The sequence below is a fragment of the Pithys albifrons genome, chromosome 22, assembly GCF_047495875.1.
Source record: "Pithys albifrons albifrons isolate INPA30051 chromosome 22, PitAlb_v1, whole genome shotgun sequence".
NCBI classification, from domain to species: Eukaryota; Metazoa; Chordata; class Aves; order Passeriformes; family Thamnophilidae; genus Pithys; species Pithys albifrons.
In genome coordinates, this window is record NC_092479.1 from 5,492,154 (window position 1) to 5,516,446 (window position 24,293).

Sequence of the window (24,293 nt, forward strand, 5' to 3'; positions counted from 1 at the left end):
TACTGCTCTGCAAAGCAGGAAACAGAAAAACCTGCAAACTTGGGCTCTGTTTACTCCCTCCCCACACACCTGCCTTTAAAAATTTATGAGTAATCAGAGACATCATGAGGAGCTATTGTAGTGTACTTATTATTTAATGAGTGTGCAGCACACTCAATATTTAATGTTTACATAAACATCTCCACACTTTCCCCCCTCCCTCTGTTTTTATGATCCTAGTAAAGGAGCTTGTCATATCAACCTCACAGGAAAAACAGCAAATTGTCTGGTGGCTTGAGAAGAACCCAAGGAGTCTTGAAGTTACTTCACTTGGTTCCACCACTTACAACAGGTTTTCACACTGGATTCTAGTTACACACCTCAGAGATCACACCAGGCCACAGGGAAATACTCTCTTTTTCCATCAGCATTGAACTCCTCAGATGCTGTTCCTAAAGTCAGGAAACTAAATTAATTTAAGCTTAAGTTTGATGCAGAACATGCAATTGGTTGTATTTGTACCACCTGCTATAAACCCCTAAGTCAACAAAATAACATATCCCTTTCTGGCCAACCACACAGAAAGGGTGTTGTAACAACATCCCCTAAACCACTCATGTATAGTAGGGAAAACATGGGACTCCTCATGCTGGAAATGATGGATGGAGGACACTGCCATCCCCATGTTCTTTGGATCTACAAGGCAAAATGTGGCTGGAAGCAACTTCCAGACCACTCAGTCATGCAGCAAAGTCAAATTATGGGTAATGATTTTTGCAGCCTGGCCCACGATCCATTGGAGGCTCCAGTCTCGGTTTTATTCCCACAAGCTCCATTCCTGAACCTCAGCGGAGGGCCAGGGTTGTTTGATCAGCCCAGCTCCCTTTAATGTGATTTCTTTTTCAGAACTGACTCTTTTGATGCCCTCAAGTCTTTCTTGGCAATATCACCTGTGGCCTGATGTGACAGCAATACTAAATTATATCTTGATGGCTAATTAGGGTAATTAAAGTGAAAGTAATCAAATCAACGTAATGAGCAAACTCTTAATAAAATGTCAAAAAATCTCCATCCATCATAGAGGGTTTTTTCCTCTTTTGAATGTCAAAGAACATGGAAAAGGAAAAAGTTGGGCTTCAGATTCGCCCTGGCTTAAAGGGGCATCACCAGGCTGGATACTCCTAAAGACATAGTTGATTTACTGCTAAAGACACTGTGGTTATTAAAAAACCCCAAGGGTTATTACTTAAAAGTAGTTTTTATCGTAAAAAAAAAAGAAAAAGAAAAGGTTTATCATTGAAAGATAAGGTTAAAAGTGTAGGCTACACCAGAGAGTTTGCTGTTTTATGTAATTTCCTGTATCTTGTCTCCCTGAGAGTCACCACTTGGGTTACTTTCCCTCGGCTGAGGGATCCTGTCCCTGATCGTGCCCTGCGCATCCCGTCTGGTCCCTCGGGAGGAGGAAGGAGAAGCGCAGGCATCTTCCCAGAGCCCATCCCCGCACGGGGCCCGGGCCCGGGCAGTGTTTGCGGTCTCCAGGCAACAGAGAGCCCGGTCCTGCCCTCTTTCCTTCCCTGCCTCCCTCCCTCTCTCCCTCCGTCCCGTCTCCGGCCGCCTCGTCTCGTCTCGTCTCAGCTTCAGCCACCTCAGCTCCGCTCTCCAGGACCCGCCGCACCCCCGCGCTCGCCCCTCACTCTCCCACCGCCCCCAGGGCTCCCACGAGGGTCCCTCCTCTGCAGGGCCGGGCACAGGGGAGGGGATGAGCCACAGGAACTTCGTCTTTCCCGTTGGGGCGAAAGCTGCCAGTTTTCTTCTCCTTTTCCAAGGCGAGGGGAAGAGGTAAGTGGTGGGCGAAGCATCGAGGTGTGGTGCTGTCCCATCCGTGCCAGCGCTGACAGCAGCTGATGGTAAAAGGTTTTTCTCTCAGCCCGGCAGGAGCTCCAACTCATCCCGGTGATCCAGGGGCAAGAAACACTTGCCCAGGGTGTGTGGCGGCTTCCCAGCCAATCTCACCAGGCTGGGAACTGAGAACCTCTGTGGTGTTTCTCCCCAGGGCTTTACTCCCCCCAAATCCCCTTTCACTGACCAACCCCTGGCTTTTCACGGCACCTGGGATTGCTTCTGTCCATCAGCCGGGAAGATGTAAAGTAGAAAAATACCCTGTGCTCTACAGCCTCTCACCTTGCTGATTCTCTGTCAAAACTCTGCTCCACAGCCCCTTATCCTGCTGAATTTCTTGTTTTACAGGCACCAACCATGTTACACGTGTGATGCTGCTTGGTGAAGGTCCAGGGGCAGAGGATGTCCCCCGAGGAGCTCGCTGCACGGCTCTGTGGCGAGGGGGACCACCACCTTGCCCAGCAGGACTTACCTGCAGCCACTGCTTTCTACCTGGCTGCCTTCAGCTGCTGTGCCACCACAGCAGTGCAGAGAGTGAACTCCATGGACAAGGAGTTCTGGGACCAGGTGGTAGCCACCCTGGAGGTGTGGTGCAAAGGCAAGGGTCAGATCCCCAAGATCCAGAGCAGGAACTTGGCCGTTGTGTCCCTTAGTGTGGGAATAGCTGCCATCTTCCTCTCCACCCTAAGCCCCAACAATGTGGTGTCTGTGGTGTATAAGCTGGAGGCCCTGCTCCGGCGAGGATGCTCAGAGGAGGTGGTGAGTAAATGCAATGTCCTACTCCAGGCTGACCCAAGGCATCCCATGGAGCTGCTGCTGCTGAGGGCCTTGGCATTGGTGCTGTCAGGGACACAGCTCAGGGAGGCTGTTGCAGAATATATCCAAGCCTTTGTGCTGCACGGGGCCGAGGCAGTGGCCTACATGTGCAGCAGGCAAAGGGAGCACCTGCCACAGGTCATCCAGGCCTTCTCTAACTATCTCTCTGCATGTCAGAAAGAAAGCCCAGACTGCAGTTCCTTAGACCAGTGGCTGGGCAACTGCTATGGCTTCCTATGTGCAGTGGCCCCGGGGGATGTCTGGATCTGCAGGGTGCAGGCAGCTTACCTCTTAAAAACAGGCAAATTCCAGGAGTGTGTGGCAGTTTGTACCAAAGCCCTCAAGGGCTTCTCAGCTGATCCTCTCAGAGAGGAGCCAGTTTTGGGTCTGCTCTTGGAACGGGCTGCTGCCTATTTCTTCCTGGACGGATGGATGCAGGAAATGATTCAGGATTTAGCGGAAGCCTTTGCAGCAAACCCTACCCAGGCCATGAGACACTTTGAAGAGCTTTTCTCACCACATGACACTGAGAAGGTTGAAGAACAGGCTAAAACTGTCCTGGAGGTGAAGTTTGCAGCATACAGGGAGGCTGTGCATGCACGGACTGAGCTCAGGGGCAACCACGGTACTGAACTGCTCTCTCCTGTCATCCAGACCATCCAGTTCCTCCTCCAGCTCTGCCCAGGGTGCCAGCGGGAGCTCCGTGTCCGGCTGGCAGACTGCCAGCTTCTGCAGGGACACCCCAGGGCTGCCCTGGGCATCTGTCACCAGCTCCTGGCAGCAGAGCAGAAAACTTACCACAACACCCTCCTGGCACTGCGAGGGTTCTGCTCCCTCCATGCCCAGGACCATCAGCAAGCCCTGCAGGACTTTCAGAAGGTCATTGAGCACAATTCTCCACATCCCAACAGCTGCATTAAAGCCCTGTGTGGGCGTGGGCTCATCCGCATTTCTGGTGGCAGCTCTTACTTGGCAGCCCTGGATTATGTCACAGCTTGCCAGTTAAAGCTGGAAGAAACCATCTTCACCATCAAGTCCTATGTGCCATGGAACCAGAGAGGACTGCTGCTGAAAGTTCTCCAGGAGGAAGGACAGAGGATGCTCCAGAAGAAGAGGTACCCAGGAGTTGAGCTCGGTTCATTTCCAGAAAATGAAACAGTGCTGGGCAGGTTCCTAACGCTGAAGGTGGTTTGTTTTGTTGGTTGTTCCCCTCCAGGGATGCCCCTGGGGTTTTCCAGCTGGCCTGTCTCTTGGTGGAGCTGGACACAGCTGATGAGGTGTCCCGGATCCTTCATGCTGATGCCCTGTACCAGATGGGCCGTGCAGAGGAAGCCCACAGGCTGCTCTCACTGGCCCTCTCCAGAAACCCCCACAGGGCTCCTGTCCTGGCCAGGCTGGCTCTGCTGCAGCTCAAGAAAGGGTTTGTGCACGATGGAAACCAGGTAAGGTCATTCCCTCCTGAGCAGCTGCATTTGCCTGACTTGGTACTGCTCATCCCAGACCACAATGAAATTACAGATTAATCCTCATTCTCAGTGGTTTGAGTTCTTTTCAATTTTATAACTAAACTGTTTGCTGTTAGAAGCTCCATGAAGAGCAACAGTGAGAGCTGTTGACAGTGAAACGTGAAGCCCATGGAAGGTTAGGTGGTTCAGCCTCTAGCACAACTTTTAAGGTCTAAACACAGGCCTGAGAAGTGTCACAGAATCACAGGATTTTCTCTCTGGAGCACAGGCCACATGAGGACTCTCAGCTGAATCCAGCCCATTCCTCACATGCTATTTAATGGCTCTTTTCAGCAGAGGCTTTAACCAGGCAGAGCATGGCTGAACATCCTGTCCCTGGGGACAATATTATGGGATTGTAATTTCCCCCTAGAGAAAGGCAGGCAGAAGTGCCACCTCATTGATTATCCAAATGAAACACTGGAGAGGAGGGTGGGGAAAGGCACAAACCCTCCAATATCAGTCTGCAGTTTTCTCTCTCTAGTGCTAATCACTTGTGCTTGGAACCGTGGCAGACATTCCAGCATATTTTATTCTCCTACCAAGGACTGCAAAGCTGAATTTCCAGATTCTGCCATCAGAGGGAACTATTGCATTTTTTAAAATGCCACATAAATTCTGCTAACCATAAAGAGAAATGTTTTGCTGTTAGCACTTTACTACTCCCTGTGAAAAATAAAAAGTTTGGTATAATTTGCTGCCCATGGGAAGGCTGTTAATGAATGACATAGTTTGATTAGAGTCCATCTGCTGCCCTTGAGGTTGGATTCCTATCTGCAGCTTCTGCTGCAAGTTCTCCATGGAACATATGTCACCAGAAATTTCTCTTCAAAATGTTTTTATCCCACCTGCCTGTCAGAAGCCAAACAGTTTTATCTAGTAATAAAATAGAGAAAGTAATAACTTCAATGGATGTGTCTGGTGCATCAGGATAACCTTGTTCTTGTCCTGGCTTCCCTGGCTGAGCACCTTTTGGTTACTGTAGAAAACACCTTTGGATTCATTTCCACAAGAAATGTAGTAAAAAAGTGCTTTTGAGTCTCACTGCAGTGAATAGAGGCAAAGATACCATAAGTCAGGCAAGATTCTTTTCCAGGAGGACAATCATTTGTGGATTTGAATCCATACTCTTCCCAGATTCCCAGTAACAATACTAAAAAAAGACACAGAACTTCCCTGACTCTCCATTAATTCACTGGTTTTGATTTTACAGGCAAAAAGGGTCACTGGAATCCTTTTGTTTCATGAAAATGTTCTATTTTGGGGCAGTCCTCCCAGCTGTATTTATGCAAACACTTCCCTGCCAATCTGGAGCAGATGCCCCCCAAAGCAAACCAGGCACCACCATGTATTTCCCAAGTGTTTCCACAGCTGGAGTGGTGGTGAGAAAAGATGAGAATTTGTATTTTCTCCAAAAAGCATTTACACTAGAGCCAGGTGAGGAGTTAAATGAGAGATTCATGTGGCTGGGAGGAGCCCCAAGGGAAGGTGGAGAAATGCTGGGTAAGAGCAGACTGGTCTCACCAGGCAGCTTAACACAACCTTGTACCTCTTCATGCAAGCCTTTCTCTGCTGCCTTTTTCTCTCCTATTGTTAAGCTGTTACAGAGAGTGATCAGAACTGGAGACACCTCCTGCCTCCTGCCAATCATGGATATTTTCAAAGATGAGGACAGGAAGCTGATGCAAACCCACTGCCATTTCCAAGCCCTGGCCATCCTGAAGAGCCAACAGGAGGATGTTCACATCAAAGAGGCCATTGCCTACCTGTCCTTTGCCATCATTGCTGCAGGTAGGGCCTCAAGGGACCAACTGGCTCTAGGGGAAATCAGATCAGTGGGTAGAACAGAATGTCCAGCCAGTTCTCATCTGTCTTGTCCCCAGTGAGAGGACTGAAACTGCAGGCTTATCTAGACCATTAAGAGGTGCAATTAAAAATAAATAATAAGTAAATAATTTAGGAATTCCTTCAAATGGATTACAAGTGTTCAGTCCTACAGGGACATCAGCCCCTTTTCTTTGCATGCCAGAAAACCCAGCCTGGGTAGTTCCAGTGCAAAGAGCAAATGCAGCCACTTACACATATCACTATCCAAGCTTTTCCTGAGAAGAGAGATCAGGCTGACATGGAAATGCTTCTGGCATGTTCCAAGTAAAACCATGTTTGTATGGAAATCTGCCTTTCACTCTGAGCAAATGTTATGACAGCAGCATTGAGGGAAAGAGAGACTGGCTCATGAAAATGGAAAAAAGCCCTGTTAATTGCTTGGAGATGGTTCCATTTCACAGCCTGTGTGTTCCAGCTTATCAGCTCCCCACCTGCTAGAACAGATGCTTGTTAAGAAATGGATATTGTCTTTACAGGAGCCAATTGGTCGACCTCCAGAGTGATAATAACCTTTGGTACGAAGTTTTGGAGCATATCAGGAGAGAGAAAAAGCCTCATTATTGTAACAGAATTGCTTGGAGCCTGTCTGCTGGCTCATCTCTGCAGGCAGCTGCATTTGCTGACCTCCCTATGAAAACATATTTCCAGTGGCACTGATGATTTATCATCCAGTATTGGGATGCCACAGTTATGGATTGCAACCCTGGGCATGTTAAGATCCTTATTGAAATTGCCTTGAAAGGAAGGGACATGTGGATGGCAGGAAGAAAAATGCTCTGCAGTCAGGGAGTGGATGGACCAGGATTTTCACTGTCAGCTGTATGTGTTTATTTGGGCAGCACTTATGTGAAAGCAGAGGGGAAAAAAAGCTTAGTATCCCAAATCTCAGTGCATATTAATTCTGGCAGGGAATTAGTCAGCCCCATCTGGGTTACTCATTTATCCCAAACAAAGTGTACCTTCCCTGCCCATGGCAGGGGGTTGGATCCTTTAAGTTCCTTCCAACCCAAACTATTGTGTGATTCTGACTCTACTTTATTAAAACAGCCAAATGGCTTTGTGACTCCCCTCTCACATATCCACAGATCTCCCTCTCAGAGTTTTTGTCTCATTTGTGCTGCTCCTTTTCCAACCTGACATAGATTCTTTTTTCCTTTCAACTCAGAACTGATAGTATGACAAAAGAATCCCACTTATAAAAAAATAAATAAATAAAGGAAACTTCCAGTCAAGCACTCTCATTTGACTTCCTCAAGTATCCTCAGGCGAAGTGAGATTTTTCTACAGCTTCCTGTGGGTATCCCTGGAGTAACCATGGCTGCCTCCCTCTCCTCCAGGTGGTCATGCTGGGGATTGCCTTCTCAGCAGGGCTCGCTGTTATGGGCGCCTTGGGCAGATGAAAACTGCTATTTTTGATTTCAATGCCATCCTAAAGGAGGACCCCAGGAACGTGCAGGCTCTGAGTGGCCGAGGATTCATTTTCCTTGCTCTGAGGCAGCAGAAGGTATTTCCACTGCGCTGATTTGTGGTGATTTTTCTGATGGTAATAAACAATATTGGTGTAAGGCATCACAGAATTTATTATGACCTCGATAAAATCAAGTTTCTTACAGAGTCTGGGCAGTGAAAGGCTCTGGTTTTGGCTGGGTGAACAAGCAGCCCATCTGACATTACTGAATTGTTTTCCCCAGCCTAGAGAGAGGAAAACTTAAGCTTAGTCATGATTTTCAATGACAACCCAAGGAGTTCCAAACACTTTGCAAACAGTCATTCAAACCTGCCCTTATGCTCTTCTAACAGCTTTGAAATGGAAAAGATGCAGGACAAGGACAGGGAAGAGCAAAAAGCTTTTGTGGGGCAGCAGAGAACTCAAAGATCAAATGACTGATATTTAGTTGTTGCTTCCATTTCATTCCTTGGTGTTATTGTTCCATAGGAGGCAGTGCAAGATTTGATCTCAGCACTGAAGGTGGAGGCAGGAGCAGTGATCCCAGCCATCCTGTCCTTGAAGAGTGAAGCCCAGGGGTTGATCACTGGCTGGCTCCTTCAGCATGGCAGGGCTGTGCTGACCCAACTCGTGGCTACCAAAGACCTTTCAAAAGGAGAAACCCTCAGGGATCTTCTCACGATTGCAAAAGCTCTGATTCAAATCTGCAAGGCTGCACAGTATCATATCTTCTACACAGATGTTTTGATTGCAAATGGTAAGTTCCAACCCTTTGAAACAGCTGATCACACTCAGTGAAGGAGCAGTAAGTTAAAAGAGAATGAATATTAAATGGCAAGTGTATCGCTGGGTAGAACTTCTCAAGAGAAGTCTGGAAATGTTTGGGGAAAGAGTATGAAGTACTGAACATCTTTAGCTGTGGGCTGTGAACAGGCTTCCTAAATCCTGCTTTAGTGAATTTTCTTGGTGTCTTTCTCCACATGAAATGGGTTATGTGGCTTATTCCTGGTGTCACCCCACAGGAAGGTATGAGGAGGCCCTTACCCACCTTCAGGGAGTGTTTGGCCACTGTCCTGCTGAGGACTTTGCCAGGGCTCGACTGGCTGTGCTGCAGCTGAAGAGGAGGAACGTGGCAGGGGCAGCTCACTCCTTCAGTGCTCTGGCCCAGAGAGATGAAAGGGAGTTGGAATTTCTCCTGAACTTCGTAGACACCAAACAACAGCAGCAGCTTGCTCAGGTATAGTCCCTTTTCTGATGCCACATCTGTGGATTCAGTGGGGAAAGAAATGGGAAGCAAAATTGGGCTGCAGAGATTTTTCCCTGCCTTGTCTTGAACAGAATTGTGTGGGAAGACCTTTTATCAGATGAAGGAGGAACAAACTGGCTTCTTCCCCCTGCCAAATCAGGGAGTTGGAGCCAAAATTCTTTCATTGCAGTGACTTTGCTTCAGTCTCTGATAATTCACCATTGCCACATCTCAACACTTGTGGGCATTTCTTGTTGGTCTCCTTGGCAAGAGAGTTGCTTAATCCCCACACTCAGATTCAGGGGGTGTGAGGGGCAGCAGGCAGAGACCCAGCAGGATCATTGCCAGTGTTGTACTCTGTGGGACACATGGTGCTCTTGGATGGCATCTGGGGAAGGGAAATTCATGTTTTGCTCATTTTCTTGATGAAATGAAACTGAAGATTTCAATTCAATCACCTTAAATGTTTCAATCTTTCCTCTTCTTTTGTGTAACACTTAAAATTTTAAGTATATTCACACTTGTATAACTTTTCTACCCCTTGGGATTGGTTTTCTTAGCTAAAACTGTTTGACACAACAATGGCATATTGCTCCAGTCCACCCAAATATGTATTATTAGGCATTTTTTCAAATTTCTCCTCCAAAGTACACCCAGCTCTGAGAAAGAATCTCCAGTAATAAGACAGGAGAAGTTCAGATTGATGGTAAGGAGTTTTAACACTCACTCAAGCATCTGCAATTCTGATTACCCAGAAGCTCTGTGTTCTAAGCACTTTGCTTCCTTTGATTCAATTTGGGGCTGGTGTGCGCCCTGGTGAGAAGTTATGTTGTTATGCTCTCTCCCAGGTTATAAAACAAACAACATGCTGACAGACTTAATGCATCAGGGGGAGTACTTGGGATGTATTTTAACAAAACAGCAGGAGGATATAAGTAAACAAGTATTAATTTACCAGTCCCCAGACGTGCCCCATTACAGAGAAAAGAGCCCCTCTCTTCTAAATAATGTAACAAGTTCAGTCTTATGGGGAAGAGTTTGAAGATTTCAGAGCCAATTTGCAATCTCCCACTTTAGAAAGTTGATAAAGGTACAATTTAGACCGTGACTATGGAGGCCCTGAGGAGGTGTCTATAAATGAAGATACATTTTACAGCTGAATTTCCCTTCCTGCCACATCACTCTTTCTGTGGAGAAGTCTCACAGCTAAATCCAGTCCTGCTGCTTTCTGAGGCAACCCAGGAGGGCTGTTCTTAAAAGAAAAGAAAAAAGAGAAGGGAAAAAAAGACTCCAAACTAATTTTTCTATAGCTTAAACTGCACTGATGTGTTAGAACCCACTGGTGCCACAAGTGAGTGAAACCTTTAAAATGGGAGAGGAACTTCTTTTCTATCTTGAAATAAATAAATGAGAGATTTCTCTGCTGCTTGAGAGAATAGGGCTGACCAGAGTGACTTCAAAACTGGAACTCAATGCCAGTTGTGAAAGATTAAAAAGAAAACATTACTTTCTTTTGTCTTGTGCTTTTGTCCAACTGAGCAAACATTTGAACTCGAGCACCTGGGGTTTTTTAGTATGTATTTTGTGACAAGGGATAAGTGTTTTCTTTCTGGGGTGGGGAAGGAATTGGTTAATTCACCTGCCTGATGTCTCAAAGCCTTTCTCAGCAGCACTTCCTTTGGCCTGCAAGGTTATTCCACTCTGTGAATAAAAGGAAGAACTCAGTAAAAGTCAAAAAAAAAGCTTACAGACAGAATTAGTGCCAAAATCCCCTTTGCTGTGGCTCCCAAGCACATCTGGGAGAGGCTGTTCTTTCTGTTACCCCCATTTCACAGGTGAGGAGGCTGCAGCAAAGCAGAGTTTAGTGGCTTACACCAGCCCTGAGTCTCAGCATTCCAGCACTAAAGCATTTCTGCCACATCGTTTCGGAGTGTTTGGAGATTATAGAAATGTGTCATCATTATCCTGGAGTTTGGTCTGAAAGGCTAAAAATAATTCCCCATAAGCTGAATAGGAAAGGGTGGAGGAAGGAGAGAGCTCCTTGATGTACTCAGGGTTTTTCATTAAAAACAAAGCAATAAAATTCTCCTGTTATTTATAGTCTAAGGTGTCCCATGTGAAGAAATTTGTAAACAACTGGGAGAGCCACATGGGAATAGGAATCTGCAAGATTTATTAAAACACAAAAGGTCACAGGAAGGGAGTTTGCTGCTGCTAGTGCAGCTTCAACCCTTTGGTTTCCTAAGTCAGAGGGTTCCTAACTCCTCACTAGATCCTCACAGCTGCACTTTCTGCTGGCTGTGGACATGCCATAGGATATCCACACTCCTGCAAAAATGGTTTCTAAAACTATGTGGTCTGTGTTAGAACTGGGCCCTCAACCTGTGGTGAAGTTGTCATTCCACATTCCTTCATGGAACGTGCAGGTGAAGAAGGAAAGGCTTGCTCCAAACTGTTCTGAAAGCATCCAACCCTCTCCCAAAGCTCAATGTTTATCAGTCCATCTGCTGGGATTTACTGGTCAGGGACTAACCCTTTGCCATAATTCTATGTCCATTAAACTCCTCCACTCTTTTTCTTTCTAAGGAATTGAACATTGGTCACTTGCAGCATAAGATCAGTCTCTGGGGACTGGAACCAAAACCAGCACCAAAATACATGTATTTTCACTCCTTTATCACTCAGTCAGGTACAGAGATGGAAGAAAGGGACACAGAGACCTAATACAGGAAGCCCAAACCACCAGGCACTTGTGGCTTGCAAAGCCCTTTCCAGGTGGCACCAGAATTAGGAAGCCAAAATCAAATGTTTAGTGACAAGTTTGAAGAAATTTTTCCTCCAGGTCTGTCAGGTAATGCAGAATCCTGTGGCTTGCTTCCTTCAGGGACTCCAAAGGAAATGTGAAGATGTGGAAGCAGTGGCTCAGTTAATAAATGCAATATTGCATGTGGTGCAGTAACTCCAAATGCTCCTGTTAGCACTCTGAAACCTCCAGCATTAGATCAGTTATCCAGCAGAACAACAACAATTGTCTTTTCTTCAGCCACTGAGACAACAAATGCACTTTAAACACTGAAAATGGCAATTTAACTACACAAACACAAGGTATTTTGAGGAACTGCACTGTGTTCTCTGGAACAATGTGATCTAGAACTTTGGAATTTCTAGGGGAAAAAAACATCTTCTCTTGCCAGGATGCTCCTCACACACAGCTGCAATTCCACCTTGATCCCCTGTTAAAATCCTGCAACTGAGGAAACACTTGGTTGCCTTAAAACATTTAAAACTGGTTGCCTTAAAAACATTTCAAAGTACAAACTAAACTTGCTGCTCTTTAAATGTACACACAGATAGTTGAGATGTGTTTGGACAGTCTGCCCTAAAATTTATGGCCAGAATTATTAAAGCCAGGGATGACACTAATTAGGGAGAGACCCTATTGCTATTTCTATCTGTGAAAGCTGAGAGACTCTTTAACAAATATGACTACATAAAGGATTTTACATTTATATAGCAAAATATAGATATATTGTTATATATATTCTATATATTGTAACAAAATAACTGAGGCAGAATTCCTCACAAGCCATTAGGAGTGGCTAAATTATTCCCTGCCCTGGTCTCAGATGAGGTGCTCAGACCTGACCTTCAATATCGATCCCTTTCATCCAATACCTGTTTTCCTCAGTTCTGTTCAACAACAATCAATTCTAATCTAAGTCAGACAAAATAAAAGGCACACAAAGAGACTGGGAGACCTGACCTGGCTGCCCACTGTGGCCACTGAGAGAGTGGCTGGGCTAACAGGATTTGGCAAGGCACAAGCATCCAAAAGGAAGTGTTATCTCACAAAATGAGAGTGATGGAAACATTTGTCCTTTGCTTGAAATCTCATCTTGTTTGGTTCAGCCTTTTGTAAGACCCCAGCTGCTGGTGGCAACCTTGTTTATAACTTAAATATTCACTCTGCTGCAGCACATTAAAAGCTTTATTTATTACCAATAAAGGGAAATAATGAGAAATCCATTTGAGGCAAATAGTTCTAATGGAGTTTTCTTTATTGACCTCCCTGAACCTAAAAATTATGTGGCTTTTTCTGCCTTCTCTATTTTCTTGTTGTTGATTTTCTCTTCAGATAAGGGCAGAGAATTCACTTGCTCTCAAGATTAACAATTAGCCAAGACATCAGTTGGCCTTTTATTCCTTCAGCTTGGGTAAACTTGAGCAGAGACCAAGCTTCATTCTTAACACCTGCAAACATTTGTGGGGATGTTGGTCTGTGCAGTTTTCTGTTTGTCATTCCTAAGGAGTGCCAACAAATTCAGAACCAATCCTGACAAACTTTTAGCCAAACATGCTGAAACAAAGAGGAGGAGGTTCAGAAACTTCTGAGATAACAGAAGTGCCCAGTGATGCAAGAGTTTTACATCTGCATGCAAAAATACACCAATTGTTAGTTCTCCAACTAGGTGGAACTTCAACCTTTGAAAAAGTGACTGAGATTTCTTAATGTCTGTGTGTATGACCAGCCCAGACTGGACATTTTCCTACTTTTTCCACTTTTAATAACTAACATTAGGCAACTTTTTCCCTACAGGTGGCAGCCCAGGAAGGAAAGGTGCTGGTGAAAGGACACCAGTATGAGAAAGCTCTGGGTTATCACTGCCTGGCTGTGGTGGCAGGCAGGGCCAGCCCCAGGTTCCTGCGCCGCAGGGCCACCTGCCTGCAGCTCCTGGGGAGGTATCAGAGAGCCCTGGGAGACATGGACAGAGTGATCCAGGCCCACAGCTGCCACAGCCTGAGGACACGTGTGGAGGACCTTTGCTCCAAGGGCCACCTGCTGCTGGCCTTGGCTCGGGAGGAGGCAGCAGTGCAGCAGTACATGGAGGCCCTGCAGCTGGACCACGCCGTGGCACTGGGCAGCATCACCAAGTGCCCTGGCACCGAGGCTTTAACCAAAACCTTTCACAAAATTGCACAGCATAACCTGGAAATGCAGCGTTACGAGGAGGCCTGGAAGATCACAGACTGTGGGCTTAAAATTCAGAAAAACACTGAGCTTCAAAGGCTGAAAACAAGACTTAAGCGAGAGGCATCAGGCTGCAGCATCCATTGATTCCTCTGCTTGGGGATTTTCCACTGGCTGACTGTTTTCTAGTTTGTTTGTGAGGCTGCAAGGATAAGGCAAAGATGAGAAGCTGATGATAAATATGCAACAGGTGGGACACTGAACAGGATTAGAAGTAGAAAGTTTCAGGTAGTGAAACAAAACTGACCAAGAGAGCTGTGAGGAAAAAGGAAATTGAAGTATTCAGGATTGTTTAAATTTATTGTGCATTATGTAAACTCCCTCTTGTGAAGAAAATGTTTTTTCTGGTTAAATTTAACTAATCTGAGTCATAGTAAAGGAAAACATTCATATAGCTTGCAGCTTATGAATAATAATCATGTATTTCCCTGATATTTGATTGGCTTTAACTCATGCTTATCAATTAAGTGGCCTTATTTTTATGGGTAAGTCAAAAATAACTATTGTCATGTGTTTCTTAAGGACCATGTGTGTTACACCCCTCTCCTCACCCACTCCTGGATGGAAGGATCTGCCCATGTCAAAGTGTAGTGGATTTTCAATGATCAGCACCACTATCAGGGGGTGGAGCAGCACAAATGCCAAGCCACCTGTTTTACTGGCCCAGGGAACAGTAAAATAATAGATAATAAGAAGAGTGAGACTCAACAGAGATGAAACATCCAGTCTGGTGAGTCTGCCCTGTTATCTGGGATACACAGGCAGCCAACCTTGGGCTTCCAGATCCCACGTCTCCATTTGCCAGAGACTATAATGGGATAATCTCTCCACAGGGGTGTCTGCCAGAGGTGCTCAGTGCCATCCTTCACAGCCATTGATATTCCAGCACCAAAGCTGGGGCATGAACTCCTCAGGAATGGTCCATGCACAGCAGGAGGCTGAGGCCGGAGGCAGCAGCCAAGGTGCTGTGCTGGGATTGCTCTCAGTGCTGCAGCCTCACCCAGCCCTCCCCATCCCCCAGGACCAGCACTGCAATCAGCCTCTGCAATGCTCACAAGGGCTTGGCCTGCTGTCATGTGTCTGCTTTTAGCACTTCTAAGAACAGGTGGACTTGGGGGGAGATGGTGCTGGTACTCCCATAGGGTTTCACCTGTGCAATGGGAACTCCCAGTTCAGTTTGAACCACAAAGGAATGAGGTGGGGCCCAAAGAAACCTCCTCTGTTTGTTTTGACTGCCCCAACTGACTTCCCCGATGTTTTTGGAGAGTGATAATACAACCATGGAGAAAAGCAGAAACTACTATTGAAAACAAAGATCAAAGCAATGCTGAGAACTGCTCTCCTGCTTTGATTAGGATAAAAGGGAACATTTTCTTTTTTGTTATATTGTTGTCTCAAAGGCAGCAATCCAGAGTGAAACTTCATTCAGCAGCCATACATAAAACCCCATAGCAATGACATCATGTGTAACCTTCCATCTCTTTTTTTTCTCTGCATGCTCCTTTTTTCTGCCCCGAGAGCACAGCAGAGACTGGGCTTTGTTCCCTTCAAGGTTAAGAAGCCTTACTTTGATTTTAATGCTAGTGACACTGGTGAGTACTTTCCCCACTATTTGGCATCAAGATGCTGTTGTTTCCACTTCTTTCAGTTTGAAGAATCTGGCTAAAAAACCTGCAGTGATCATTTCTGTATATTTATGTAATGTTAAGCTGCAGCTCGTGGAGATTGTGGAGCTGTTTCCAACTGCTTTGAGACCCATCCCTCTTTCTGTGCATGCAGCCCATGGTTGAATACTTAGAAAAGGAACTCTTGCTCCTTGAAAGTCTCTTTATGCTTTAGGACATACCCTCATGGCTTGCTGCTGCAAATGTTACAAAACTGGGAAGAATTCAAATATATTTACATGAATCAAGGCCAGTGTAATCAAGAACAGAATATGGACTAACAAATAGTGAAAGTGGATGCCTGTTTGTAATCCAGACTGAAGCTACAGTCAGCCCAAGGAAAGATTGAATATCTGTCCTTTATTCAACTCAGAGCTCTATACAGACACTACAAATAATTCTTTACTCCCCATGAATTTTATTCCTTTAAAACATTCTGCAACCTTAATAACACAACCTTGTTGTGCAGCATCACCAGGTAATGAATAATGAATAAAAACTGAACTTGTGGCTCAGAATGTTCCTACACAAACAGCTGCCTGCCAATTTGGCCTCTCTGAAGTATCCAACATTCCTCCTAAGGACATAAAAGAAAAATCAGATGTGAGAATATGTGCATCACAAACACAGTCAGACAAGTAAAGTTTCCTGACCTCATGCTCTGCAGTCCAGCAGGCAAAGAACAGCTTAGAAATGATGGCAAAGTGTTTGGAATTAAATATTCAACTGGAAGCTTTTCCTCAGAGTTCAGACAGAGCTAAACTTTGAGTTTTTGTGATCTGGAAAGGTTTAATTTCCTCTAAAATCCTATCACTCCCATTTATTTTTCCTATTTCACTTAGTTATGTCCTCCCAGGTACTGAGTCTAAACACATCAGCCAACTTCTACAACTGCTTGAGAAGCTGACATATCTCCTGGGAATTCATCTTCCTGATTTTCAATCTGAGTCCTTGTACTTCCAGCTTTGGAGCCTGGTGGAAGTGTGACCCTGGCTCAGAGCCAGGCAAACCCAGGAACTTTAATGAGATTCCACGTGCCCAAGTGAGGACATTCCACTTGACTTGCAGAGGCAGATGTTTCATTTTAATGACAGCTAATCTAAAAGCCATTTCTTTTGCTATCATTTCCCTGCAGGAGATGAACTCTGTTATCATTGCACTTGCTGCTGCATCAAGCAGTTTCCAATTTGCCAGGGCTCCAAGGAGTCACTGCCACCATCAATTTAATGTGTTACTGGCAGGATAGCCTGGCTTTGGAGCCTGGGCTGTTTCACTTTTATATCAGCTAAAGTGGTCTGTGCTGGAATCTGCTGGCTCAGTTGGCCATTACTCAGTGGCACCTGAAGAGAAATGACTCATTATTTAGGAAGCACAGCAGCAACACTGTGGAATTTGGAAGACTCTCTCCTACTACTCCTGCTGTGGGCTCCAGGGGTGACTTTTTCTGTAGGATGCTGAGGAATTCTGCAGACCACACCTGCCCACAGGTGTGTACAACTCTGACACCCCAAGCACAGGAGCAGTGGTTTATTTGCTCCCAAAAATGCTTGGAGGGTGAAGGCAAACACAGCTGATATTGGGGTTTGTAGCACTCAGCAGCTGGGGACATAAGAGGGCATGTGAGGAAGAAACTGCAACCCAAATGGCAATAGAATGTGAGCCAGTCCCAAAGTATGGCAGCAGGGAGTGGAAACACTCAGGGTTAGAGGGATGTAATTTTTGGTTTCTCACTAAGATAGTGAGAAATGGCCCTTTCTGATGTCACAGCTGGTGCCACCAACCTTGTGAGTGCCACACCTGGATACATCTGTGGAACCAACACATCTGAGATACTTGTAACTATTTAATTTTCAATTAACTTCCCTTCCAAACTTATCTTGGGCACATGGTGCATGACCCAAACCTCCCTGAGACCTTGGCAAGCCCACCCTGTGTTCCTGAGAGCCACTGAGGCCTTGTCCTTTGTACAGGGCAAAACTGCTGAGTCAGCTGTGGCTTTAGCTGTGTCACCACCCAACCTGATCATTTTTGTGTCTGTATGTTCCTTATACAATTCCAAAAAGTCAGGAGCTGCAGGGAATAAACAAGCATATGAATTTCCTCACGGACTGTGAAGGAAATGAAGAGCAGTATCTGATTATCAGTTTGTATGTCTCGTTCTGAGCTGCATCACAGTCAATGAGAAAATGTAGCTGTAAAACCAGAGGGGGATTGTAGGAGGGAGCAGGAAGTACAGGAGGATTTTAATGATCCCCTTCCAGTCCTGGTTTGTATTTTGGTATGCCCCTCAGTTGTACTTTCCTCTCCAGGCCAGTGCTGAAGATTCCCAAGGCAGGACTCCAAACACACCTCAGGGGGTCACCCATGTGAGGTGCAGGGACCTCCAGGCACGAGGGAGCCCCAGTTTCAGATCCAGATCAGTAGTGGATGAAATGAAAAACTGACAGGGATTAGTATTTTCCTCTTAAAATGACCATCTCACAGAGCATCTTGATTGCTTAGAAACCTCAGATGTCCCATTATAAGACATTCAAACCCTGGTAATACATTCAATGTGTTCTCTAGAACTCCCATTAAAATCTTAAATTATTAGAAACACCTCTGAGTGCCTGTCACGGTGTTGGGTTTGTTCTTTTACTGTAGACTTTAACAATAGAAACAATTATACCTTGCCATTTTCTTATGTTTTTGCAGCCTTGCAAACAGTATTTTTGCAATGTTGTTTCTTTTCTTCTCATGCATCATTTGTCCATTCTTGGGCAGTAAAACCTACTTACTGAAGTAAACAGGTAATTAGCCATCTACATAATTTGCCCTGTGTCTACACCATTAATGTGTTTGGATGTTTTAATTGATTGCATTCTCAACTGGTTTGGATGGCTGAAATGCCAGCTCATGCAATCCAATTAAGTCTCCTAATAAACCTGACTGATGAACTGCAATATAATCACACATCAAGCAGAGAGGTAGAGGAAAATGCCACAGAAGTGACATTTTGCAACAGACTGGCACTTTGAAAGATCCAAATCACTTCTCAACAGGGAAACTGGGCAAATGGACTAACTGGTGTTGGAGTTGGTCTGCAAGACCTGATTCAACACACCTTTTAAGCCAATTTCTATCCATAAAACATCTTTTCATAGAATCATAGAACAGCCCAGGTTAAAAGGGACCTCAAAAGATCACATGAGCCAACCCCTCATGGGAAAGGGAGTCCAGATGAGATTATCCAGAACCCTGCACAGCCTTGTAAATCTTATAAACCTCCAGGGATGGGGACTCTACCACTGCTCCAGTGATTGATTATTCTCACTGAAAAAAGAAAATTCTCCCATATTAAGATGAAACTTTTCCCAGCGCAACTTGCACCTTTTGCCCCTTGTCTTCCCCAAGCAGCTGCAGAAGTATTAATTTGATAGTTATCTCTAGAGAGCAGAAATGCACAGGAAATTTTAGGTGATATGTGGGCTTCTTATAAATATTATTCAAACCAAACCAAGTGAGTCACCAGGAAGTTAAATAAACTCACACTGGGATATGATGTCAACTTCCAATAGTGCCCCACAAGCAACTTGCTCGGAGATGGTGCAGTGTCTTTGTCTCAGCTCTGGAGGTCTCTTTCTAAGCCCAAACAGAGGTTAGAGATTTAATGGAGCAATCTGTGTGAAATTCTCCGCTCTGTTCTGCCAGATGCCAGACAAGACATAATAGCTCCTCTGGCATCAGTGACTATTAATCTAATCTTGACTTTGATTCTCTGTGTGACTCCCTTTCATCTGTAAAATGGGAATAATACTCCCTTTCAGATGCTTGTCAGTCCCTCTTAGTTCTGGGTACAGAGTGCTTTGAAGTCAACATTATTTGTACATTTTACAGTATTGTAAAAGAGCTACAGATTGTCATCGTCCCCTGTCCCAGTGGGTGCTGCTGGTGAAGGTCACCCCCTGCTCTGTGCCTGACACCCACCCGTGTGTTTGTACAGCTGTCCCTGGCACAGACACTCAACAGGAACAAGGAAACATCCTGGGAGAGCCTCCTGTACAACATCTCTCTGCTCTGGGACAATGGCAAGGGTTAAGGAATAATAAAGACATTGAGACACCTCAGATAGGCACGACCCTGACTGACTGAGCCTCAAAGCCTTTGCTGGGCAAGAAACCCACATGTCCCTGAGCTCCCTGTGCTGCCCCTGCCCAGAGGGAACCACACTCCAACTGCCCAGACCCTGATGGGAAACTCCAGCCACAGAGGGGCACCTGGAATCCAAATCCTTCCCTGGTGGGCAGCCAGGTCCCTCTCTGCATCTCCAGAGCAAACTCTCAATCCTAATTTCAAGGAGTAAGGGCCATAATCCAAAACACAAGAATCTCTTTCCTTGGAGACAGAAACTCTTTCTGTCATTTTAAAGATCTAAACAGTACATTTAATGGAACAGCTAAAACTTCTATGTGCTCAGTAAATTAAAATGAAGTAAAATGTCTTCATTTTGTTTGTAATCCATCTTCCTATACAGCAAAATAATGCAAAAATACACCTTTAAAGTCATACGCATATAAGTTTAATTGGGAATGAATGTAATTATAATACTTATTGCTGCACACTGGAATTAAGTATGAAAATGAGACACTGCATTCCAGAAGAATTCCACTGCATTCCTGCCATAAATACCTGAAAAACCTCTTGGGGAAGAAAATAAAGCACATCACAGAAAATGAGGAATTTCCTAATAATGAATTACTGTAATAGAAGAGGCTTTGCTAATGCTAATAAAAAATAAATGCTATTAAGCCAGGAAATTGCCTTGTCCACTTAAAGGCAGCAGGGCTTGTGCCTGCTACACAACCTGTTTTCCAGTCTGGATATAAAACCAAGTGATTTCAAATAGGGAAAGGGTTAATCTCCTTGAGAGTTCTCAGAGCAGAGCATTTAATTCATTGGGCATTGGAAGCCACCTGTGTGTGTGAGTGTTCAAGGCAAAGAGGGAGATTCAGGCACAGCACTTTGCAATTCCATCACTGGGGAGAGCCTGGCAAAGACATCAATGCTGAGAATATGAATAAACATTTATTTCTGACTGCCAGGAAACACAAACATCTCAATTCCATCCCAGAAACTACACAAGCCACCTGAGCTCTGCAGCTGAAAAACATCTTCCATAAGACCAAGGTAAGACACCTTCACCTTTTTCCTACTTCTCTCTGCAAAGTGCAAGAGTGCAGAAATTCAGGGCAGAAATCCTTGTATAACTTTCCCATATAACAGCACTAATTATTGTCTCCTATTTTTTTGTTCTTGTGATGTTCCAAAGATGATCATCTTTAAAGGGAAGGTAAGAGAAGAGTTTGAAACAACATCTAAACTTCAAGGTTTTCCCAAATCTAACCTGTTTCAGAACTACCAGGACTTATTTCCAGCACACATAGCTGGGAGCCAACCAGCTCTAAGGAGATATTTCAGTGCTGATTTTTATTTCTTTTATGCTACTTGACAGATGACAGGGTTATGCTGGCTCCCACAGACAGACCCATTATTCTGAGCACAATGAGTTATCCTCTGTCCTCAGCATCCCTGCTACAATAAATCACAGGGAACATCCAACCATTGTCCTGCAGCCACCATGGTGCTGATTTACTGGGGCCAGGCTGTTTGCTTGGGCTTTTTGTTTTAATGTCACCCTATAGCTTCAGATTTTCATCTGTATTTAAGGTAAATACATTTACTAACGTCTGACTACTGGAAAACTGCACACTGTTCTGGTTCCTAAACAAAACTAGTGATGTTGATTTTGAATCTGACCATTTTATATGTGTTATAAATCTTGGTTCAGGTAAGTTTTCCCATTTAGATTAGTTCATGTGAGCAGAAGAAATATATCTTTGTATCTGTGTAACCTGAACACTGAAACACGGAGAATGACAGATAAGAGCTCTCTTTCCAGACTCAGGATTCTTTGTACTAAAACACAAAAACAAAAAACAAACAAACAAACAAAAAAAAAACAAACAACAAAACACCCCCCCCCACACACACACACACACACACAAAAAGAGTTTTAAAGCAGTCTCAGAGAAGTTTGGGAGCTGTTCTAAATCCCTCTGCTTCTCACATACAGCAACTGGTCATTTGGAACCTGCAGTTCACATGCAAGTGATTTCAAAGCTGGTATTGCACTTCCCCTGACACAGGAGTGCCTAAAATCAATGTATATGGGAGTTCTTCTGCAGGGCTAAGGGCTCAGGGCAAACTGCAAACCCTGACTCCTAGAGGTATGTGATTTCCCCTCACATCTCAGTGTGGATCAGTCTCTGAGGAGTGTACCAGAGAGAGCCGGAGACCTTGTTGCCATGGCAACAACACTTAAGACACATCGTACTAAAGATGCTGCCACGTCCTGTTTGGCTTTGGTTGCCTTAGGACACTGAGATGTTCATATATTTGATGGAGCTGTTTGACACCTGCAGGAGAACTCCAGAGCTCTGGCTGGGAAATCACTGCCCTACTGGACATCCTTGGTTCTCTGGGAGTGTTCAGACAGCAGCAGCCATGGGAGCATCTATTCAGATGACCCAGAACATTCAATTACATCGATACTAAGACTAAAGACTGTGCAAAACTTCTGGATGCCAGGGAAATAAATTAGGTAATATATTCTCATAGACAACTATCAGATACATATATTATAGGAATACTAGGTAATATATTTTCATAAGCACAGAGCTTTGAGGTACAATCTCTGATAGTAAAGCAAACATGCAGAGGAAAAGAAATTAACAACTTTTCACAATTTCTATCTTCAGAATCAATTCCTTCTAAAGGAAATGTTGCAGCTCAACTTAACACTGTGGAAACTAACACAGCAACCAAACTCCTGAGCAAGGCAGTGTTATCCTTGAATACTATCTCCTCCCAGTGCAGTGTCCCAGGTATAGCCATGATTATGCCAGATTCTCCAGGGGAAACATGAAGGCAAAAACCTTCAAATACTTGCCTCTCCCAGGCAAGTGAGGCACCAGCTCAACTCTTTGCTATCCAGGGCTGGAACCCTCTGACCATAAATTCCTCCCAAACTTGAGAATTTTTCCCAAGAAAAAAAGCACTGCATAAAACTCTAGAGTAGCTCCTTCTCTCTCTTCAGGAACTGCAGTAGTTCTGAGTGCTTTGGGAAGCCTTATGCCTGAGGAAGCACCTTTTTAGTAAATATTCATATGTGGGGTCCTAAAGTTCCCAGTGAACACTTCCTAAAACGAGGTAGTCATCCAGTCTGGCTACTCCAGCCCTACCTCTCCAGGATCCAAGTGTAAAAATCTCTGATTTGAGGCTTTTCCCAAACTGTAACTGCCACTGAGAGCTCTTTACACATCCAAATTCCAGTAACAGGAGTACCTCCTTCACAAAGTTACAAAGTAAGCAAAAAAGGGAAAAATCCTTTCAGAGCAGCCCAATCCAAACAGCAAACGCCTCATTGCTTCATATGTTTTGAGTCTACACTGCTTTGGGGAAAGAGGATGTTTTCCAAGAACTGAAAACCCCCACTATTTCTCAATTTCTGCAAGAAAAATCCTGCAGATCAGTGTTCACCTTCTCTGTATTGCAAGAAAGATTGGGCTTTTTAAGCTGTTTTGTCAAACAAGGAGCTAATGGATTGTGGAATGGACCAGCAGGTGAAAGACCAGAGCAGGCAGTGAATGAGTTATGAATAATTCAGCTTAATATGAGATTTAGGAAAGAATAAATAATAAAACAACCCCATTCCAGTTTGCAGCATCAAGTCCCCTTTGCCATGGAGGCTACAAGGTGATCCCAAGACTGTCAGAAACCAAAACAGGTCTGTCCCCTTCGAAGCAGTGATCAGAACAGGGACCTTGCTGCACTGCCAAGATGATGGATTGCTCTATTTCAGTGACCACCTGAAGTTGCTCAAGATAATCAAAATTAATGATTCTGCAAATATGTCCTTTACAGATACTGCTGCTTCTCCTCGCACAGAGGGGTTGTTTTGTTTGGGCTGCTGGTTGGGTTGGGTTTTTTACTTTCTTACAGCACAGCAGTAAGAATAAAGCTCTTGGATTCTTGGCACCTTGACTTTCCACCTCCAAAATGGGCAAAATAATACCCTGCAGTATCTTATAAACATGGTGGAAGGATAACTACATTAAATCCCCCCAAATAATTACATTAATACCCCTGAGACACCTGCCCATTGCAGTGTTATGGACCTCAACCAGGTGGACCCTCCTCAGAGCCACCCACGTTGTAAGGCACCAGTAGAACTGCTCAGAAATAAGGAAGATTCACATACACAAAAAACCAAGCCTTTTTTAACCATAGAACTTTCTGCAAACAGAAATGAGAATCACTTAAATCTTCATTAAATGTATAGTTCTGTACTTAAACATGACCTTGCCTTCTGCAGCTATTTCTCCCATATGGGCACCCAGGATCTGCACGTGCCTTTCAGATCCCTGTGTTCTTGTCCTCCTCCTCAGCTGGCGGGATGAGAATAGCTGTGTTCACACTCGACAGAAGCCTGAGATAACATGACTCTGGGCAAAAAAAAGGCAAATTCTCACAGGGATTTTGAGGCAGAATCCTGACTGGGAGAAGAGACTTGGAGTCCTGGCAGAAGAAACTGGTGTTCATTGTTTCCTACCCTTGGAACACTGTGTGTACATTCCCAAACAGGACTGCCAAAGGAATCCCTGCTCTGCCCTCAGCACCTCCTCCCGAATGCACCGAACTTGGAGTGCAGGTCGGGAGAGGCACAACTCGACCATTGCACCCTGAGAACTTGGGCAGCTCAGGGACAAACTCCCCAAACACC

At 44.8% G+C, this 24,293-nt stretch overlaps 1 protein-coding gene across 1 annotated transcript; it reads left to right on the forward strand.

Annotated features, from left to right (window-relative positions):
• Positions 1 to 1,784: 1,784 nt before the first annotated feature.
• On the forward strand, positions 1,785 to 13,997 carry TTC34 (tetratricopeptide repeat domain 34). The gene is made up of 9 exons (XM_071575800.1): positions 1,785 to 1,818; positions 2,227 to 2,589; positions 3,007 to 3,809; positions 3,911 to 4,136; positions 5,798 to 5,990; positions 7,424 to 7,590; positions 8,023 to 8,290; positions 8,556 to 8,770; positions 13,377 to 13,997. The coding sequence occupies exons 2-9, from the start codon at positions 2,281 to 2,283 to the stop codon at positions 13,893 to 13,895; spliced, it is 2,700 nt and encodes an 899-aa protein (XP_071431901.1). The 5' UTR covers positions 1,785 to 1,818; positions 2,227 to 2,280; the 3' UTR covers positions 13,896 to 13,997.
• The last annotated feature ends 10,296 nt before the right edge of the window (positions 13,998 to 24,293 follow it).